Genomic DNA, 16,028 nt, shown 5'->3' with positions numbered 1-16,028 from the left:
GGCTGCAACTGGATTATATTTAATGTCCCTTTCAGCCCAAACCAGTCTGTGGTTCCACGAGCAGATGGCACCAGCTGTGCTAGGAAGTTTCTCCTGGAGTTTGTTCCAGTGCACGACCAAAGAACAAGGCAGCCCTGCCTGTCAGGGTCTCACCTTTCTGTCATCTCACTGTGTTTGTATCACATTCCTCCACTTGAGGAAATAGGTGTTAGTGTCTCACACTTGGCAGTAGGAGATACACACTGTGCACTCAAATAAAACTTGATACTAATATAATTTCCTTGCTGGCACTGATCTGGTGTGAGATATCCCATCACTTCTGTGTGAGCAGTGGAGCAGAAGAGCAGGGCTGTGATGTTATCACAGGAAGCACCTACTCCTCTGAGGCAGAGGAACATTGTCCTTAACTATGATGTGAAGCTGTAACGTATTTTTTCCTGTTCCCTATAATAGTTTTTAGCCAAATAATGTTGGAGTGCACTGGAAGCCCCACCACACAGTGAAATGTCCTTCACTTCAGATGGCAGAGCAGAGAAAACAGAGGCAGCCTGGCTGGTTCCTGCACGTTTCCAATCTCATGTGTTCTCTGTTTTATTAAAGGAAAGCGTGGACCTGGGCGAGATCATGTTTTCCCTTTGTTATTTGCCAACTGCAGGTCGCCTCACCTTAACAGTCATTAAATGCAGGAATCTCAAAGCTATGGACATCACTGGTTACTCAGGTGGGTGCTTGGTGGCTGAGGAGGATCCCGTTGCACCCACATTTCCCCCTCCCTCACGGTATCCTCAGTGGATGGTGGGCTTATGTCTCTGTGTCATCATGGAAACACCTGACAAAGCTTTGTCTGTGTTTTGTGTATGAACAACATTTTAAAAGTAGAATTATATTTTAAACTTGTTCTCAAGAGCCTGAACTGTATACAGGAATATACAGGAATATACAGACATATTCATAGAGCCTGCCAGTGGTTTCCCATCCCCAGTGAAGGGTTTGCAGGGTGAGAGCTCTGATCCATCTCTCAGGTTGGACACAGACCTGTTGCAGACACTGACCCCAGCAGTTTTATGAGAATAAGGTGCTTTCCACCAGACAATCCCCTATGGCCAGAATCAACCATTTCACCTCAAAATTAGGAAAGGATCCTGGGCCACCTGGCTACATCCCAGGGGAATGTACATTCCTCTGTGCAGTGGCCAGTACTCAAACAGAAGGATCACAGTCACCTGAGGACTGTTTGCATTCACAGTTCCAAAGAGCTGATCTGTAAATTCAGCATGCACAAGCTCTGGTTTTCATCATAAAAAGCAGTTTCTTTCCCAGAGATCAACATTTGAATTTCATCATACAAAAGGCAATAACAACACAGACCTTTGCAGAAAATGTTTCTGCTCAGCAGGAGCTTGGTGCCTTATGAAATATCTGAGAATTGAGATTTCAGGTTAAGCCAGTTCCTATAATAATAATGCAGTGCTGGTTCTCTGGTGCCTGAACCTCATGTCACCACTCACAGAAGGATGAGAAAAGGATTCAACTGGTGTGCAGACATCTCTTTTTCTAAAAGTCTGTTTGAGGAGGGCCTCTGGCTCATGGGAACTCACAGCCCATCCTCTGACAATGCTGTTTCTATATCACAGAGGCAACAAAATACGCCTCTGTAAACTAAACACAATGGTTTTTATTATCTCTTCCTCTCCAGATCCATATGTCAAAGTGTCTTTGCTCTGTGACGGGCGAAGACTGAAAAAGAAGAAAACCACCATAAAGAAAAACACACTTAATCCCACCTACAATGAAGCAATAATCTTTGACATTCCCCCAGAGAACATGGATCAAGTCAGCCTGCTCATCTCTGTCATGGATTACGATCGGTAGGTGGGAGGCCCTGGGGAGCTGGAGGGGAGAGCAGCCCCTTGGGTGCAGATTTTCCTGCTCAACAGCCATTTTCCAGAGTGTTTTCCATAGCCTTGATTGCAGAGCTCTGTGGCATCAACCTGTCCCTGGTGATTTTATTGCTGCAGTCTCGTTGATGTTCATGGTTGTGGAAAACTGGAATAGTGGGTTTGGTAAAGCTGGTCCTTGCTTTGTGGCATCACAGAATGTGCTGAGTTGGAAGGGACACACAAGGATCATCCAGTCCAACCCTCAGCCCTGCACAGGCCCATCCCCAAGAGTCACATCATGTACCTGAGAGCACTATCCAAACACTTCTTGAGCTCTGTCAGCCTTGCTGCTGTGCTCACTGCCCTGGGGAGCCTGGTCAGTGCCTGTCTCAGAACCTTTTCCTGAGATCCAACCTAACCCTGCCCTGGCACAGCTCCAGCCATTCCTTCAGGTCCTGTCACTGCTCACCACAGAGAAGAGATCAGTGCCTGTCCCTCTTCTTCCCCTCACGAGTCCTGTGTTCCCCTTTGCTATTTACTTGTCCTGCAACCCATCACCCCACTCTAGAAAGCAAACAGTCTCTGTCTGAGCAGCAACCGGTGTATGAATTACCCATTACTGAACTTGCACTTATTCTTGCTGTCCACTACTGCACAAACATCCTTCCAGGTCCTGTGTCTGGACTGATCTGCAGTTCAGACAATTCAAAAGCTTCTCTGACTGTTCTGTCAGTGCCTGGGTGTGCTAGCAGTGCCAGGTGTGCCCAGCCTGTCCCCGTGCAGCCCCCACAGCCCCGCTCACCAGCGCCGGGGGCCAAACCTCGGCTGGGAAACTTGGGCAGAGCCAGAGAGGTGATGAGAGGGGTTTGTGCTGCTTCTCTGTCGTCCTGCAGGGTGGGGCACAACGAGATCATCGGGGTTTGCCGCGTGGGGGTCAACGCTGAAGGGCTGGGCAGGGACCACTGGAACGAGATGCTGGCGTACCCCCGCAAGCCCATCGCGCACTGGCACCCCTTGGTGGAGGTGAAGAAGTCCTTCAAAGAGGTGTGTGGGGTTGTTCTTCCCTTCTGATGCATGTTCTGGGCATGAGTGAGCCGGTTCCAGGCTTCCAGAGAGCTTCTCCCCTCGCCTGGGATTTTCTGAGAGGAGACGAGGGAATTTTCTCACCAGAAATGAACTCCAAAAAACAAGTATTTCTGTATTGCCTCGAAATAGCTCCTCCAGCTCACAAGCAAGGATGAGAGAAACTGTATTTACAGATGTGACTGTTAACATCTTGGGTTTTTTTATTTTTCTTATTTTTTTTTTCTTTTTAAATTAGAGATTGAGAGCAGTAAGGGAAGAGAATGCTGCTCTGATTGCAGAACAAATTGTCCAGGGATATTGCCTATTTCAAGTTTCAATTTTTCATCCTAAAAGATTTTTCTGTTGACTCATCTCCGAGCCTTTGAGGGAGAATAAATAGAACAAATGTAATTGCTCTAAGCATCTCCAGAGAAAGAGACTCACTTGATGCAGCCCCAGATGATAAAATAGGGCTGAAATGCCTGGGTACCATTTTGACCATCTCTAGCATTTTCTCCCTCCTTGCACTCCAATTTCTCACGCTCCTATAGAGCTCTTTGGCTCTGGCTGATTTAGGTCATAATTTCTGGAGGAGAGAGAAGAGGAAAAGGGCAGGCACACTCTTGACACTTCAGGTATGAGAAGAAAGCCAGCATTTGTGGCCAGTGATAAGATAATAAAGGCAATAAAACCTCCCACTGCATCTGGGGCTAAGGAAGTATTTTCTCTCAAAGCCAGAGAATAGGCACTTAACAAAAAGCATCTTATTTTCCCCTTGAGGTTCAGATACTGAGCTGCACTGGAAGGCAGATACTGGGCTGGGTGAGTCTGATTTAGTGAATCAAACCCTTTGTTTCTTTGAAATCTGCTCTTTCCTCTAAAAAGAAGGGGTGGGGAGGCCCTGGCACAGGTTCCCAGAGAAGCTGTGGCTGCCCCATCCCTGGAAGTGTCCAAGGCCAGGTTGGACAGGGCTTGGAGCAACCTGGGCTAGTGGAAGGTGTCCCTGCCCATGGCAGAGGGTGGAATGGGATGAGTTTTAATGTCCCTTCCAGCCCAAATCATTCTGTGACTAAGAAGGCAGTTTGTGCTCAGTGCTCTCTATCCCAGCCCGGGTGGGCATCACCCAGTGGGAAAACCTGGCAATTAATATTTTAGTTGAAGACACGGTGGAGGTGGATGTCAGATGGATCTATCAGACAATGGACACCTGAAAATTCACACTCATGGGGACTTTCTGTGAGCTCACCACTGCAAATCAGGAGTAACCACACAGGCCAGAACTGGTGCAAATGGAAGCAGAATTAAAACAATGTGCCACTTGTGTTTAGTAACGTGGTAATGTTGCCTTTTACTGGTGAGCAGCAAAAGGCTTTCACTGACCTTGCCATGCTGAAAACCTGGCAGTGGGAACATGAGCCACGTTTGGGCAGGATCCATGTGCCACCTCCCACAGCCACAGGGAGCTGGAGACCACGGGGTTTCAGCATAAATGAAATGTGGTCCATCATTTGATCAGTTGGCTCAGGGTCTGTGGTGTCTGTAAGGTGACACCAGCTGCTGTGTCTGACCCGGGGGCAGGAGTTTCTTCTCTGGGTTATAGCTTTCATGGCTTTACTACACTATTTTTCAGATGCAGTTGGGGTTTTGAAAGAAAACTCTTCTAAAGTTCTTCATGATCACTAGGAAAAATAAAAAATAGACATTACTATTACGATGAAACGCAGAGAAAGCAAGGGGCAGACATGTAAGATGACTCACCTTCTAAAAAATACTTTGAAAACCATGACTGAGCCCCCAAGACTTTGGAAAAAAAACCTGAGTGAATCATTTCACCCCCCAGTGCACAGGTCAGGAGCTCTGCTTAAAAGGAAAGAAAAAACCCTCTGATCATCTGTTCTGGTATTTCTGCCACAAATTGGTGCACAGAGCCAGCAAGCAAATGGTCCCTGTGTTTATTTGCCCTTTTAGGTTTTAGCACTGCTGTCTGCAAATCCCCAGTGCAGCCTAAAAAAAAAAGACCAAACAGAAAAGGCACAGGCTCCCGGAGAGAAATTAATGGGAAATGGTATTTGCTGGTTACAAGTTATTGCATCATCTTTTCCATCATCTTTTCCGTATGAGTTTGGGCATTTTTTGAAAAGAAATTTGGGCTTTTTGGTCCTGTAGCCTCGGCTCTGGGTCTGGTGCAGGCTGCTCCATCCATCCAGGCTCTGTGGGCTCCCCTGCCCCTCTGCCCTGAGTGCCCCTCCATCCCTTCTTCACCCTCGTGGGGGTGAACTCAGGCTGTGCTGAGCCATCATCTTCATCTTTGTCTTCACGACTTTCATCTTTGTCTTCATTTGCATCTTCATCTTCCAGACTGTTTGTTCTGGGCACCAGCAAATGGAGCGTTGGCTTTCTGGTTGATCCTCCTGGTGGTCTGTGACCATCAGCAGTGGCCTCTGCTGCACATCTGCCTTTCCTGATTGAGTGCTTGACCTCACACTGAGGGCGACAAAGCTGGGATTGAAGTGTCTTTTTGATGCCTAAATTGAGAAGTGGATGAGTGGAGCTGTTTGCTCCCTGGTTGGGTGTCCCAGCCCCCTCCCCACAGCTCAGAGCTGGAGGAAAGGGTGGGAATCTGGAATTTCTTTGCTAACCAACACGTGCCCTGCCCTGCCTGGTGCACCGTGGAAAAGCTCCGGCCAAAAGAAGGAGCTGCCACTGTATTTTGAACACAGCTCAAAACACCTCCCAGCCCTGGCCCCCTCACCCTGCCAGAGAGCTACAGGACAGATGGATGGATGGACAGTGGTGTTGGATGGATGGAGAGAGGTGCTGGACACCCCAGGCTGGGCCACTGCCCTCCTCCTGCATTGTGGGCATGGTTCTTGGACTGTCCACCACGAGGACCTGGCCAGCATCAGCCTGTCCCACCACAGTGCTGGGCTAACACGGCCCAGAAACCTCATTTCTGTGCTGAAAATGTGATTTGGGCCCTTCCAAATGTGAGTTGGTGTCAGTCACTCTTCCCTTCTCCTCCATTTCTGGAGCCTTTAGGGAAATGCTTCTGATGCACATCATGTCTTTGGTTGCTCCATATTTATCAACAGTGAATAACAAACCATAATCACTGCACTTCTCTAATGACCATCATCATTAACAAGAGAACATGGAGAACATGTGCAAATGAATCATTAATTACAAGCTTCTAAGTACTACCCTCCTCACACAGATGTTCAGAAGGCGAGTTTCTGAGCAGAAGAGGAGAATCCCACTTGCTGCTGCATTGTGGAGTTGTTCTGACAATAAATTCTCCCCCTCAGCACGGCTTGTTCCCATCATTCAGCCCCGAGGTCCTGGTGGCACCTGCTTGGCCTCCCTGGCTGCTTCAACCATCCCACTCATTGCTGTTCCCTCTTCATTTCCCAAAACTCCCATCAGCCAGGTCAAGTGACGTGTCCAGAAAGGGAAATACAAAATTACAGCTTGTTCTCCCAGACTTTGAAGGGAACTTCTGAAAATTGGAGTTTTTCCTCTGTTGTCTGTGAGAGACAAACTCTGATATCGAGGAGGAGCATCATCAGCGCGATGCAAAACGGGCCTTTGATGTTGCCAAGTGCCTCTGACATCCAGCAGGGGAGCATTTACTTGTTTAAAACATTTCTCCAGATAAAAACTGATAACTCTGCTGAGAGCCAAGTCATGAAGAATAACCGTTTATCTTTAAAGATAAGCTCTTCCAGGCTTTCGGGCCTGTTTGGCTTTGATGGAAGTGCTCCTGGTTTCTGGCTGTTCATTGCACAGTGCACAGTTCACCTTTTCTAATTGAAGGAAGGAAAAATATCTCCAGGCTCCTCTCCTGTCATTTGAACCTACTCTTGGAAAAATTTTCATCACATTTTTGGAGTAGCAACGTTGTCACTGTCACTGCAGACAGAACAAGGCAGGGGGCACAGAGAAGGCTCTGCCAAAAGCCTGTTGCTGCTGGAATTTCTGCAGTCTGCCCCTTTGGTGGCAATTCCAATCAGGAGGTTGTATCCATCATCAATTCCTCAGGGATTTTAGCAAATACATTTGACATGAGAAAAGTAGGAGAAAGTGTTTTCTTACCTTAGAGCTTCCCGTTTGGAAGGACAAGCTTCCCAGCTTCTTCATTCATTAATTTAATGCAATTAATTTAACGAAATTAGTTTAATGCACACCTACACAGTGAGTTACTTTGACACTCTTTGGGGAAGGAAATTGGCCACTCCAGACCCATGGAGCATCTGCAGGTGGCTGTTTGCCTTGCTCAGCCTCCCTGCAAGCACCACACAACCGTCCTCTCATCTCCAATTACACTTCTTTGAGATGCCTTTGCCAAGGCCTGCTTTCCCAAGTGAGTTTTCACCCAGAGAAATGAAATTCATACATGCTTGAGCATTAATATCAGCCAGCAAAGAGCTTCTGCTTATGCAGGAGAGGAGGGAGTTGATCCGGGGGGGGGAGAAGGAAGCGGTGGAAATTCTATGCCTCCCGTTGTCTCTGGGAGATGTCTATCATTTGTCATTTGAATTTAATAAAACAAGATGGTGAGATGGGCAAGTACTCAAAAGCTTGAGGAGAAATGGGTTTGAATTGTAATAATAGCCCCCAAGGCAGATGACTAATAATTTATGATCCCATAAGCACGGCAAAAAAAAAATAATGTTTGCTCCATCCACTGACTCTCTGATCTGATTTTCCCTTTGAGAAATGTCTCTGTTGCTGTGGACAGAGCTGCTGTGGAGTAAAATTACCAGACTGGAAAGACTCAAGTACTTCTGAGATTAGACAGTGTTTCTAACCCAAAAAGACAACGGCAATAAAGCAAGAAAGAGCCGAAAGCTGAACTGAGACCGCTTTGTCTTCACAGCACGCGGAAAAACTGTTTATTTTCCCTCTTTTTTTTGTGAGGAATCCTCACAATTGGGAATTGATTTACAAAGCAATAAAGCAAATTGTTCAGTAATTCCTCCTGAGCAGTTAAACACGGGCGTCCAGTAAGTTGGAAGACGTAGAGAAGATGAGAATGAGGTGGGACAGGAGAGGGGCAGAGCGGTGCAGGGATGGGGTGGGAATGCTGAGGAGCAGGATACAGGCGGTGTGGCACAGGGAAGAATCCCAAATAATTTCTGTTTGCTTAGGCTTGTTTTCTCTTTCCTCTCCCAGTGGCACGGCCGGGCAGCGAGCTTCGACAGCCAGGGCTCCTGTCCCTCTCCCAAACCACCCCCCACACCGTGAGATGGAGCACAGAGAGCAAAATGGGACTAATCCAAGTTGGTTTTGCCCTTGGCCCACAGTCTCAGTGATTGCTGAGTGGCGGTGGCAGCAGCGGGACTTTCTGGTCTAGTTGTTCCTGCGTGAGTAAAGGTAGAAACCCGTTTTGTGGTCAAATATGTTTTTGTCTAATATGTCTCCCAAGGTGATGTTATTTTTGTGGCTTTTTACTGTATGGATCTGTTTCCAGAGGAAGGAGGTGGACTGAGACATGAGCTGGAAGTTTGGTGTGTAAAATAACGTGTAAAATAGTTTTTAGTGTCTCCGAAGGCTGGACAAGTGAGAAGGGGTGTCTGCAGGGAGCAGAGGGGGCCAGGAGAGGGGACATCGCTGGGAGAGCCGTGGCAGAAGATGGGAGAGACTCTTCCAACCTGCCAGCAGCTCCGTCCTCGTGGTCAGCCCCAACCCAGCAGAGTGTTCCCGGGTTTCCTGTTCATGTAGAGGTGTCCATGAGCTCTTAGAAGTGTGTGCAGTGTGTATCCCAAATTCCTTTTGTCATATATAAAAAAATGCTGTTGATTCCTCGAGGGGTGGGGGGGGGGAAAGCTGGTTTTTTTTTTCCCCCTGTATTTGAAGTCTCCCCAGAGTTACTTGCATGAACAGTTTCTTCAGAGCCCTTTGTAGTGCTGCTCATCCCCCCTGTCCATCACCACGTTACCCAGAGTGGAGGGAATGGTGCTGCCAAAAGTGGGATTCAGAATTAAAAGGGGGAAGATGTTACAGAAATAGGTGATAACCTTGCATGACCACTGGATCTCTATTTCATATATCACCCAAATAATAAAGGGTGAATCAAAGGGGAAAGGGAAACACGACCAATACTAAAAAAAAAAAAAAAAAAAAAGCTTCCAAACTTTTTTCTTGGACTTCCTGTCAGCACTTCCCCAAGGAATAAAGTTTCTAAGGCCCAAATCCTGGAGGAAGGTCAAGTTTTGGGAAAAAAAATGAAGCTTTGCTGGTTCCTTGGTTGCAGAGGCCAAAAATGAAGTTATAACATCCCAAGTACTGGCTTTGCAGCTAAATCAGCTGATCTTTATCAGCCAGCTGTGGATTTTGGACACTTTCTCATTGTGGATTTTTCTCTGAGTTAAGAAGTGCTTCAGTGCTGTTTATTCCACCCTAATGAAATTAAGTAAAAGCAAATATTTTTGGTTTTCGAGGTAAAATTTGCGAGTGAGGCAGCCGGTTCTCCTCCCATCAGGGTTATCAGAACTGCTTTCATCAGCCACAATCCTCAGGTCAACTTCAGCTTCCATTTTCCTAAATGTCACCACATCATCCTTCACTGCACATCACGGCTGGCAGAGAGGGGTGTTTGCACTGCTTGGGGGTGAGATGAATCCTTGGTGCAGTGAAGGGTAAATACATCATTTCTCATCACACCTCGTGTCTTAATTCTCTTTACGTGCCACATGCTATAGGAGCAGAAACCCAATAAAATTATTTTGTTTGTAAGTGCTGCCTTGCCTGGTGAAATATTTCCTCTTGTGAAAGCAGTAATTGTGTGATCTGTGGTGTTGGATGGTTGCAGTAATCACAGTGGATGCCATAAAATGTGCTAATGACAGAGCCTGGGATGGCGTGAGGGAGGGCAAGGGCAGACGGCGTCATTTGGAGCAGACATAAGCTCTGCAGCTCCTGGTTGGGCTGGCACAGTCACACCACCCCTTGGGGAACAGTGAGCACCAGTTGCAGGAGGAAAAAAAAAACGTATTTCAAGCACTTACAGTTCATTGAAACAAAAAAAAGTGGTAAAACTGCTTTAGCTTCCCAGCACAAAGGGCTCTGTGGGCTTCTACCGAGGAACAGAGGGGAGGACACCCTTTTGGAGACCACCCATCCTTGCTGGGAATGTCCCAGGTCTCAGTACAGGAAAAAGGCTCTAACCACTGAAAATAATTGTCTGGGTGGGTCAGACACTGGCCGTGAACCCCCTGAACCATGGCCTGAGCTGAGCCTCAGGTGAGCAGTGCTGTGAACTGGCAGTGCCCCTGGCAGGTCTGCAGACCAAAGAGCAGGACACCCCCAGAAGAAGCCACAGCAGCCCTGGCTGATGGCACTTGACAATCTTTTAATTGCACCAACCCACTCAAACCCTTTTCTTCTTTAATCCTGGCTCTCCTCAGGGTTTGGCATTCCCTGTGTAATCTCCGTCTTTTATCCACTCCTCTTGTTATCTAGGATTTAGTCAAAACATACGTGGGGTTTGACACAAAGCTGCTATTTTTAATCCTGGCTTCACACAGATAATCAATTTGCACTCAATACTGGCTGTCACTCGTGTTACTGGAAAACTGGATCTCCTCTTAGTGAATAACACCCACGCCCGGGGGGGCTCAACCCCCCTGCACTGGGATTTTCAGTGCTGAGGTTTTGCCACATCCCCTCAGCGAGGGGATAATCAACCCATTGTGTGTTTGTCATCTCCTCCTTGCAGCCCCTCCAGGAGATTGGTCACACTCACGGGGACAAACTCCAGCACCACGAGTGCAAACATCTCCCTTCCATCCACGGGGGGGATTAGAGCCCTGAGAAGGAGCTGAGCCTGGAACAAGTGCCATCCCACCATTAGTTAAGTTGTTTTCTTGCTCTTCACTTTCCTTGCTGCTCTTAACCAACGGAACAGTAACTCACAGAGAAGTTTCAATTAGTTCCAAGCAAAATAAGGAGGGTCACCACAGGGCCACATCCCACGGGGTGTTGGCCATCGTGGGACTCCTTTGAAACTCGCTGCAGAGGGGAGGATGCTGCTGCAAGCAGCCCCAAATGAATAGTCTATTTTATTGAGTTCTGCAAGCAAAATAAACACATGGAGAATTCCCAGACCTTCCTCTTATTTTTTTTCCCCCTCTTTCTCTTATGGTTTTAGTCTCACAATCTCCAGTTTCATAAAAGTCTGACTGACTGCAGGAAGAGTGAGAGACACTGGAGTGAGGGTGGCCATGGGGGGACTGTTGGTTTAAGGGTGGGGACACAGAGAGAAGGGAAATCCCACGGGTCCATTGCACAGCTCCTTGTGAGGGATCAGAGGGCTGGGAACTGTCCCAGGCATGTGCCCTTTCACTGACTTGAGAACAAAACAACTTGTACATGAAAAAAAAGTGAAAAACGTCCAATGGAAAGTGAATTTCAGACATAGAATCCCAGAATGGTTGAGGTTGGAAGGGACCTTGGAAGGATCATCTCATTCCAACCCCCTGCCATGGGCAGGGACACCTTCCACTAGCCCAGGTTGCTCCAAGCCCCATCCAACCTGGCCTGAACACTTCCAGGGATCCAGGGGCAGCCACAGCTTCTCTGGGCAACCTGTGCCAGGGCCTCACCTCACTCACAGGGAAGAATTTCTTCCTAATACCAAGCCAGGGTGTTATTCTCTGTTATTGGCTTCCCACTGATCACATTATTGTGTGAATTTCACTTTTCATACATCAGCAACACATTTGTTTGGCAAAGAGAGGAGTCTTGTCATAACAATTTATATTTATTCTCCAAAAGTGGCCCTTAATTTCTAATTATGGAATACTACTCACAGGTTGGCAAATAACACACACGCACAAAAGACAGGGAGGAAGAAAACAACTGGGGTTTTTTGAGGGTTTTAAGAAATAAATCAACATGTTCTGTAATTATCTTAGGGGAAAAAATAACAACTGAGCAATAAATTTAACCTCAATATTGATGCTGACAGTGTTTGTGTGTGTCACAGCTGCCCTACTAAGGCTGGCTCTGTGTCCCCACAGCTGGGGATCACTTATTCCTCAGGATGTTTTTGGTCATGTGGGTCACTCCAGGTGCCCTCTGCCCACCCTGGGCTCAGCTCTCTGGCAGGACCAGCTTTGAGTGCTTCATTTTCAATTTTTTTTTTTTCCTGTTTCTTCCAAAATCTTTTATTTACATGTAATTCCTGAGTAGCCTATAAAGAGCATGGAATCACATCCATTCAATCCCAAGCACGTCCCAATCCTGCTTCAGTCTTTAGGTCAAGTAACGTCAGTACAGATACTTTTATCTTCACTTACAAGATAATAAATTAGACAGAAAATTATATATAGCTCCTTGCAGAAAAGCACAGTCCTGATCCTGGAGATCCTGATCTCAGTCCTCTATTTGTTCTTCATTTTTACCACTTCTGTTATTTGCCATCCTAATTGTCTCTCTAATTAGGCAACCCCAGACTTCTCAATCTCATTTTGCCAGAGGTTTTCTCTGCCAGTGCCCTCATCATTCCTCCTGCCATCAGACATCAGCAGAGTTGAGCACTTATTTAAATGCCAGGGCAGGGATCCCATTCCTAGTTACAGTGCATCACACAAGGATGTTCTCCCTGGGACTGGAAACTCTGCCATTTGTGTGGAGCCACAGCTCCTGGGTGAGCAAACCCAGCTGCTGCTGGGGCACACGGGGCTGGGAGTCACAGCATTGGGAATCCTGCACCAGCTCCAGGTGATCTCCAGAGCCCAGGACACCTGGGTCATCCCTGCCTGTTGTGGTAGGACAAGAAGGGATGGTTCTTAAACTGCAGGAGGGTGGATTTAGGCAAAATATTTGGGAGAAATTGTTCTCTGTGAGGGTGGGGAGGCCCTGGCACAGGTTGCCCAGAGAAGCTGTGGCTGCCCCATCCCTGGAAGTGTCCAAGGCCAGGTTGGACAGGGCTTGGAGCAACCTGGTCTAATGGAAGGTGTCCCTGCCCATGGCAGGGGGTTGGAATGGGATTCTATAAGGTCCCTTCCAACCCAAACCATCCTGGGATTCTACGGTTCATTTTGCAACAAAAGGTAACATAGTTTGCTCTTTTACTGGGGTGAGCATCACCCCAAAATCTGCCTTGTCAGGGGGCCAGAGCTGCAGGTGAACTGGAGTTTTGGCTCTTCTTTGCACATGCACAGGCTTAGAAATTCTGGATCTTTGCCTTTGTCTGCATCTTTGTCTGGATCTTTGTCTGGATCTTTGGACTGACATATCCTTGTCCAAGAGCCAGAAGCATCCTGGTAGCTCTGCCTGGCTCCCAAACCCTGCAAGCCTTCAGCTGCAATGCTACTTGGATGTACAGGAAATGTTGGGTTTTTTTTTTCCCCCCCCTGGACTTTTCTTAAAGATAATTTGTAATTATATTTTACAGCTTTATATATATATATATATATTTTTTTTTAAGACAGTGCATTAGTCATGCAAATATAATTATATATCTTACGTTCCCATGTCAGTCGTAATTAAAAACATGGTATTTAAAGCACATCTATTTCAAAAACCCAGTGTAGGGTTCTATTAAAAATACAGTTCGTTAAAGCTAATAAAGTACCTGGATGGGTCAAGCAAGCCCAGAGCATGTCCTGTTGCCGTGGGAACAGGAAGCATCAAAGTGCAGCCCTGGTAACCTGCAGCACCGGGAATAACCGGCAAAAATGGGATTAGGGGAGAAAACCAGCCCAGTTCCAGAGTGGCATTTTCCTGACTGGTTCTTCCTGGAGCCGGAGGAGGCGTTGGGAGTGGATCGCAATGCTGGACCCCCTAAGGCATCCCGTGGGGACGGGGTGTGGGGCAGCCTGGGGGGTTTGGGACATCGGTCAGAGGCTCATCCAGAGCCCAGACGGGCAGAGAAACATCCCCCAGCAAAGCAGCGGCTGGGAAAGGGGAGCCAGCCCTCCAATTCGCATATGTAAATACTTTCTGGCTCGTTAATTGCTTCCAAAGTGGAAGATTTCTCCTAATCTCCCATTAGCAGCTGCTCATCCCTCTCCATTTCAAACTGCCGGAGATGAGGGTTTCTTCGCCGTCAGGAGGGACACAGTGGAGGAGCAGTAATTTTTTAATTAAGTCGGTTTGCTGGCTTTCCTCTCGGATGGCTCACAGAAATGAAAGAGGATTTTGCTCATTTTTGCTCGTTGCTCTGCTGATTTCTTTGAGACCACCCCTCCAGCCCCAACCATGGACACCCCACCAATCTCCCTCTCCCAGATCCACTCTCTGCACCAGCCCAGTGGGGACTCTGGTCCCACAGGACCATTCCCATCCCACAGGACCCTTCCTGTGCCACAGGACCCCAGTCCAGCACAGTGCTGCAGGTTGAAAATCCCCTGGAGCACCTCTGTTCCAAAGGCAGCCACACTGGGAACAGCTCCAGGCACAGCTCCCTCCTCCCAGGGAGGAATTAATGCAGTTTTTCTAGGACGTGATGGTTACAGAAACCAGGAGGACCTTCCTGCCAGTTGCATAACCTCGGCTTTATCTAATGAGCCTCTAATTGCTGCCCCCCCAGTTGCATAACCTCGGCTTTATCTAATGAGCCTCTAATTGCTGCCCCCCGTGTGGGCTCTGCAGGGCTGCCCTGTCCTGGTGGAGCAGCCCCTCTGCAGGGATGCACCAGCTGGTCCTTGTGTGGGGAGCAGGGAGGGAATTTTCCCCTCCTTCCTCAGGCCAGCAGGATCCTCCACAGGGCCAAGTGGGAGGGAGCATCCCATGGAGACAGAGGATTCTCCTCCTCGGGCTGCACAGTGGGAGCATCCCTGGTGCCTCAGGACTGGCCAAATGCCATCCTGGGACTGGCCAAATGCCATCCTGGGAGGGAGGATCCAGCTGTGTTGGGTTCTCAGGTAACTGGGCTGGTGCTGGGATGGATCAGGAGCCTTTCAAGCTCGTCTCTCCAAGGTGATGCCACCCGTGCTGGTTCTTGGATGCTGCTGCCATTCCCAAAGCCAGAGTTCCCAGCAGCAGGAATGGAGCTGATAATGCAATTAAAGTGATTATTTCCTAAATTTGTCCAAGCCTGTGGAAAAAGCGAAGGGGAGAATGGAAGCACCAGAGATGCAAACATGCAGCTGGAATTGCCTGGTTTGCCAGCCCGGACCTGAACATCCGAGGGGATGATGACACTGCGCCCCAGCTGTGCCAGATTTCATGGGATTTATTGGTATTGATGTCTCTTGATTAAATTACATTTCTTTCTTCATTTATTCTCTAACAAGCTGAACATTCCAATTTCCGAGGCGAGCTGGGGTCGGGGATGGCAGGAGGTGGTGGCTGACACTGACATTGGAGAGGGCTCAGTTGGGGAAGAATGCCTCTCATTTAAACCCCTGATTTCCTGAAAAACTGCAGTCGGGGAAGAATTGACAATTTAGAGCCAAGCTGTGAGCAGGGATTTTCTGCAGGGGCTCCATGGCCTCTCTGGCTGCCAAGAATCCAAGGTTGCAAGGCTTGGAGCAATTTTATGTTGAAAGGGAGTCATAGAATCACAGAATGGTCTGGGTTGGAAGGGACTTTAAAGATTATCTAGTTCCAGCCCCCTGCCACGGGCAGGGAATCAGACCTTTCATTTTTCCTTCCCTGAGCAATTCCACGGAAGTGCTAATCTTTGCATCATTTTCATTTACAAGGGTTAGGAGGTAATTTTGGAGAAATCCATTTAACTGAGCAATTAGTGAGTCAATAACACACTCCTGCATTTTATTAGAAAGAGAAAAATTGATAATTTCTGTTTGTTTTGACCTTCCCTCCTTGGTAACGGCAGCAATTTCCCGGGATAATCACAGTTACCATGGTTATATCTCCCTCCAGGTCCTCAGCCACCTGCAGCAGGAGCGTTGGCACAACCAGGGGTGCTGTGCTGGGGGGGCAACTGCTCCAACCCTCCCAGGTCCTGAGTCCTTGTGTCACCCCAGAGCCCCAGATGTGGGAGCTGGAGCCCCTGGGCAGAGCAGGGCACCTGCCCTGCCTGCACCACTTGTCCTTCTCCAGCAGAGAGGACGGGCTGGAGACCCCAAATTTGATGGTTCACTTGGTGCCTCATCCCAGCTGGGCATGAGG

The 16,028-nt window shown here is 48.0% G+C and overlaps 1 protein-coding gene across 1 annotated transcript in view; it reads left to right on the top strand.

The window, feature by feature from the left end:
* Positions 1-9,680, top strand: part of SYT6 (synaptotagmin 6) — a 35,579-nt gene extending 25,899 nt beyond the window's left edge. Inside the window, exons 4-7 of the mRNA XM_064635993.1 lie at positions 601-721; positions 1,697-1,868; positions 2,774-2,924; positions 8,118-9,680. Of these exons, the coding sequence (XP_064492063.1) occupies positions 601-721; positions 1,697-1,868; positions 2,774-2,924; positions 8,118-8,189 (516 nt within the window). The 3' untranslated portion in view covers positions 8,190-9,680. The remainder of the gene's footprint in view (positions 1-600; positions 722-1,696; positions 1,869-2,773; positions 2,925-8,117) is intronic.
* The last annotated feature ends 6,348 nt before the right edge of the window (positions 9,681-16,028 follow it).

Source organism: Pseudopipra pipra, chromosome 25 (genome assembly GCF_036250125.1).
Source record: "Pseudopipra pipra isolate bDixPip1 chromosome 25, bDixPip1.hap1, whole genome shotgun sequence".
NCBI classification, from domain to species: domain Eukaryota; kingdom Metazoa; phylum Chordata; class Aves; order Passeriformes; family Pipridae; genus Pseudopipra; species Pseudopipra pipra.
The sequence above is the reverse complement of the archived record's forward strand: the minus strand, read 5'-3'. Positions and strand labels throughout refer to the sequence as shown.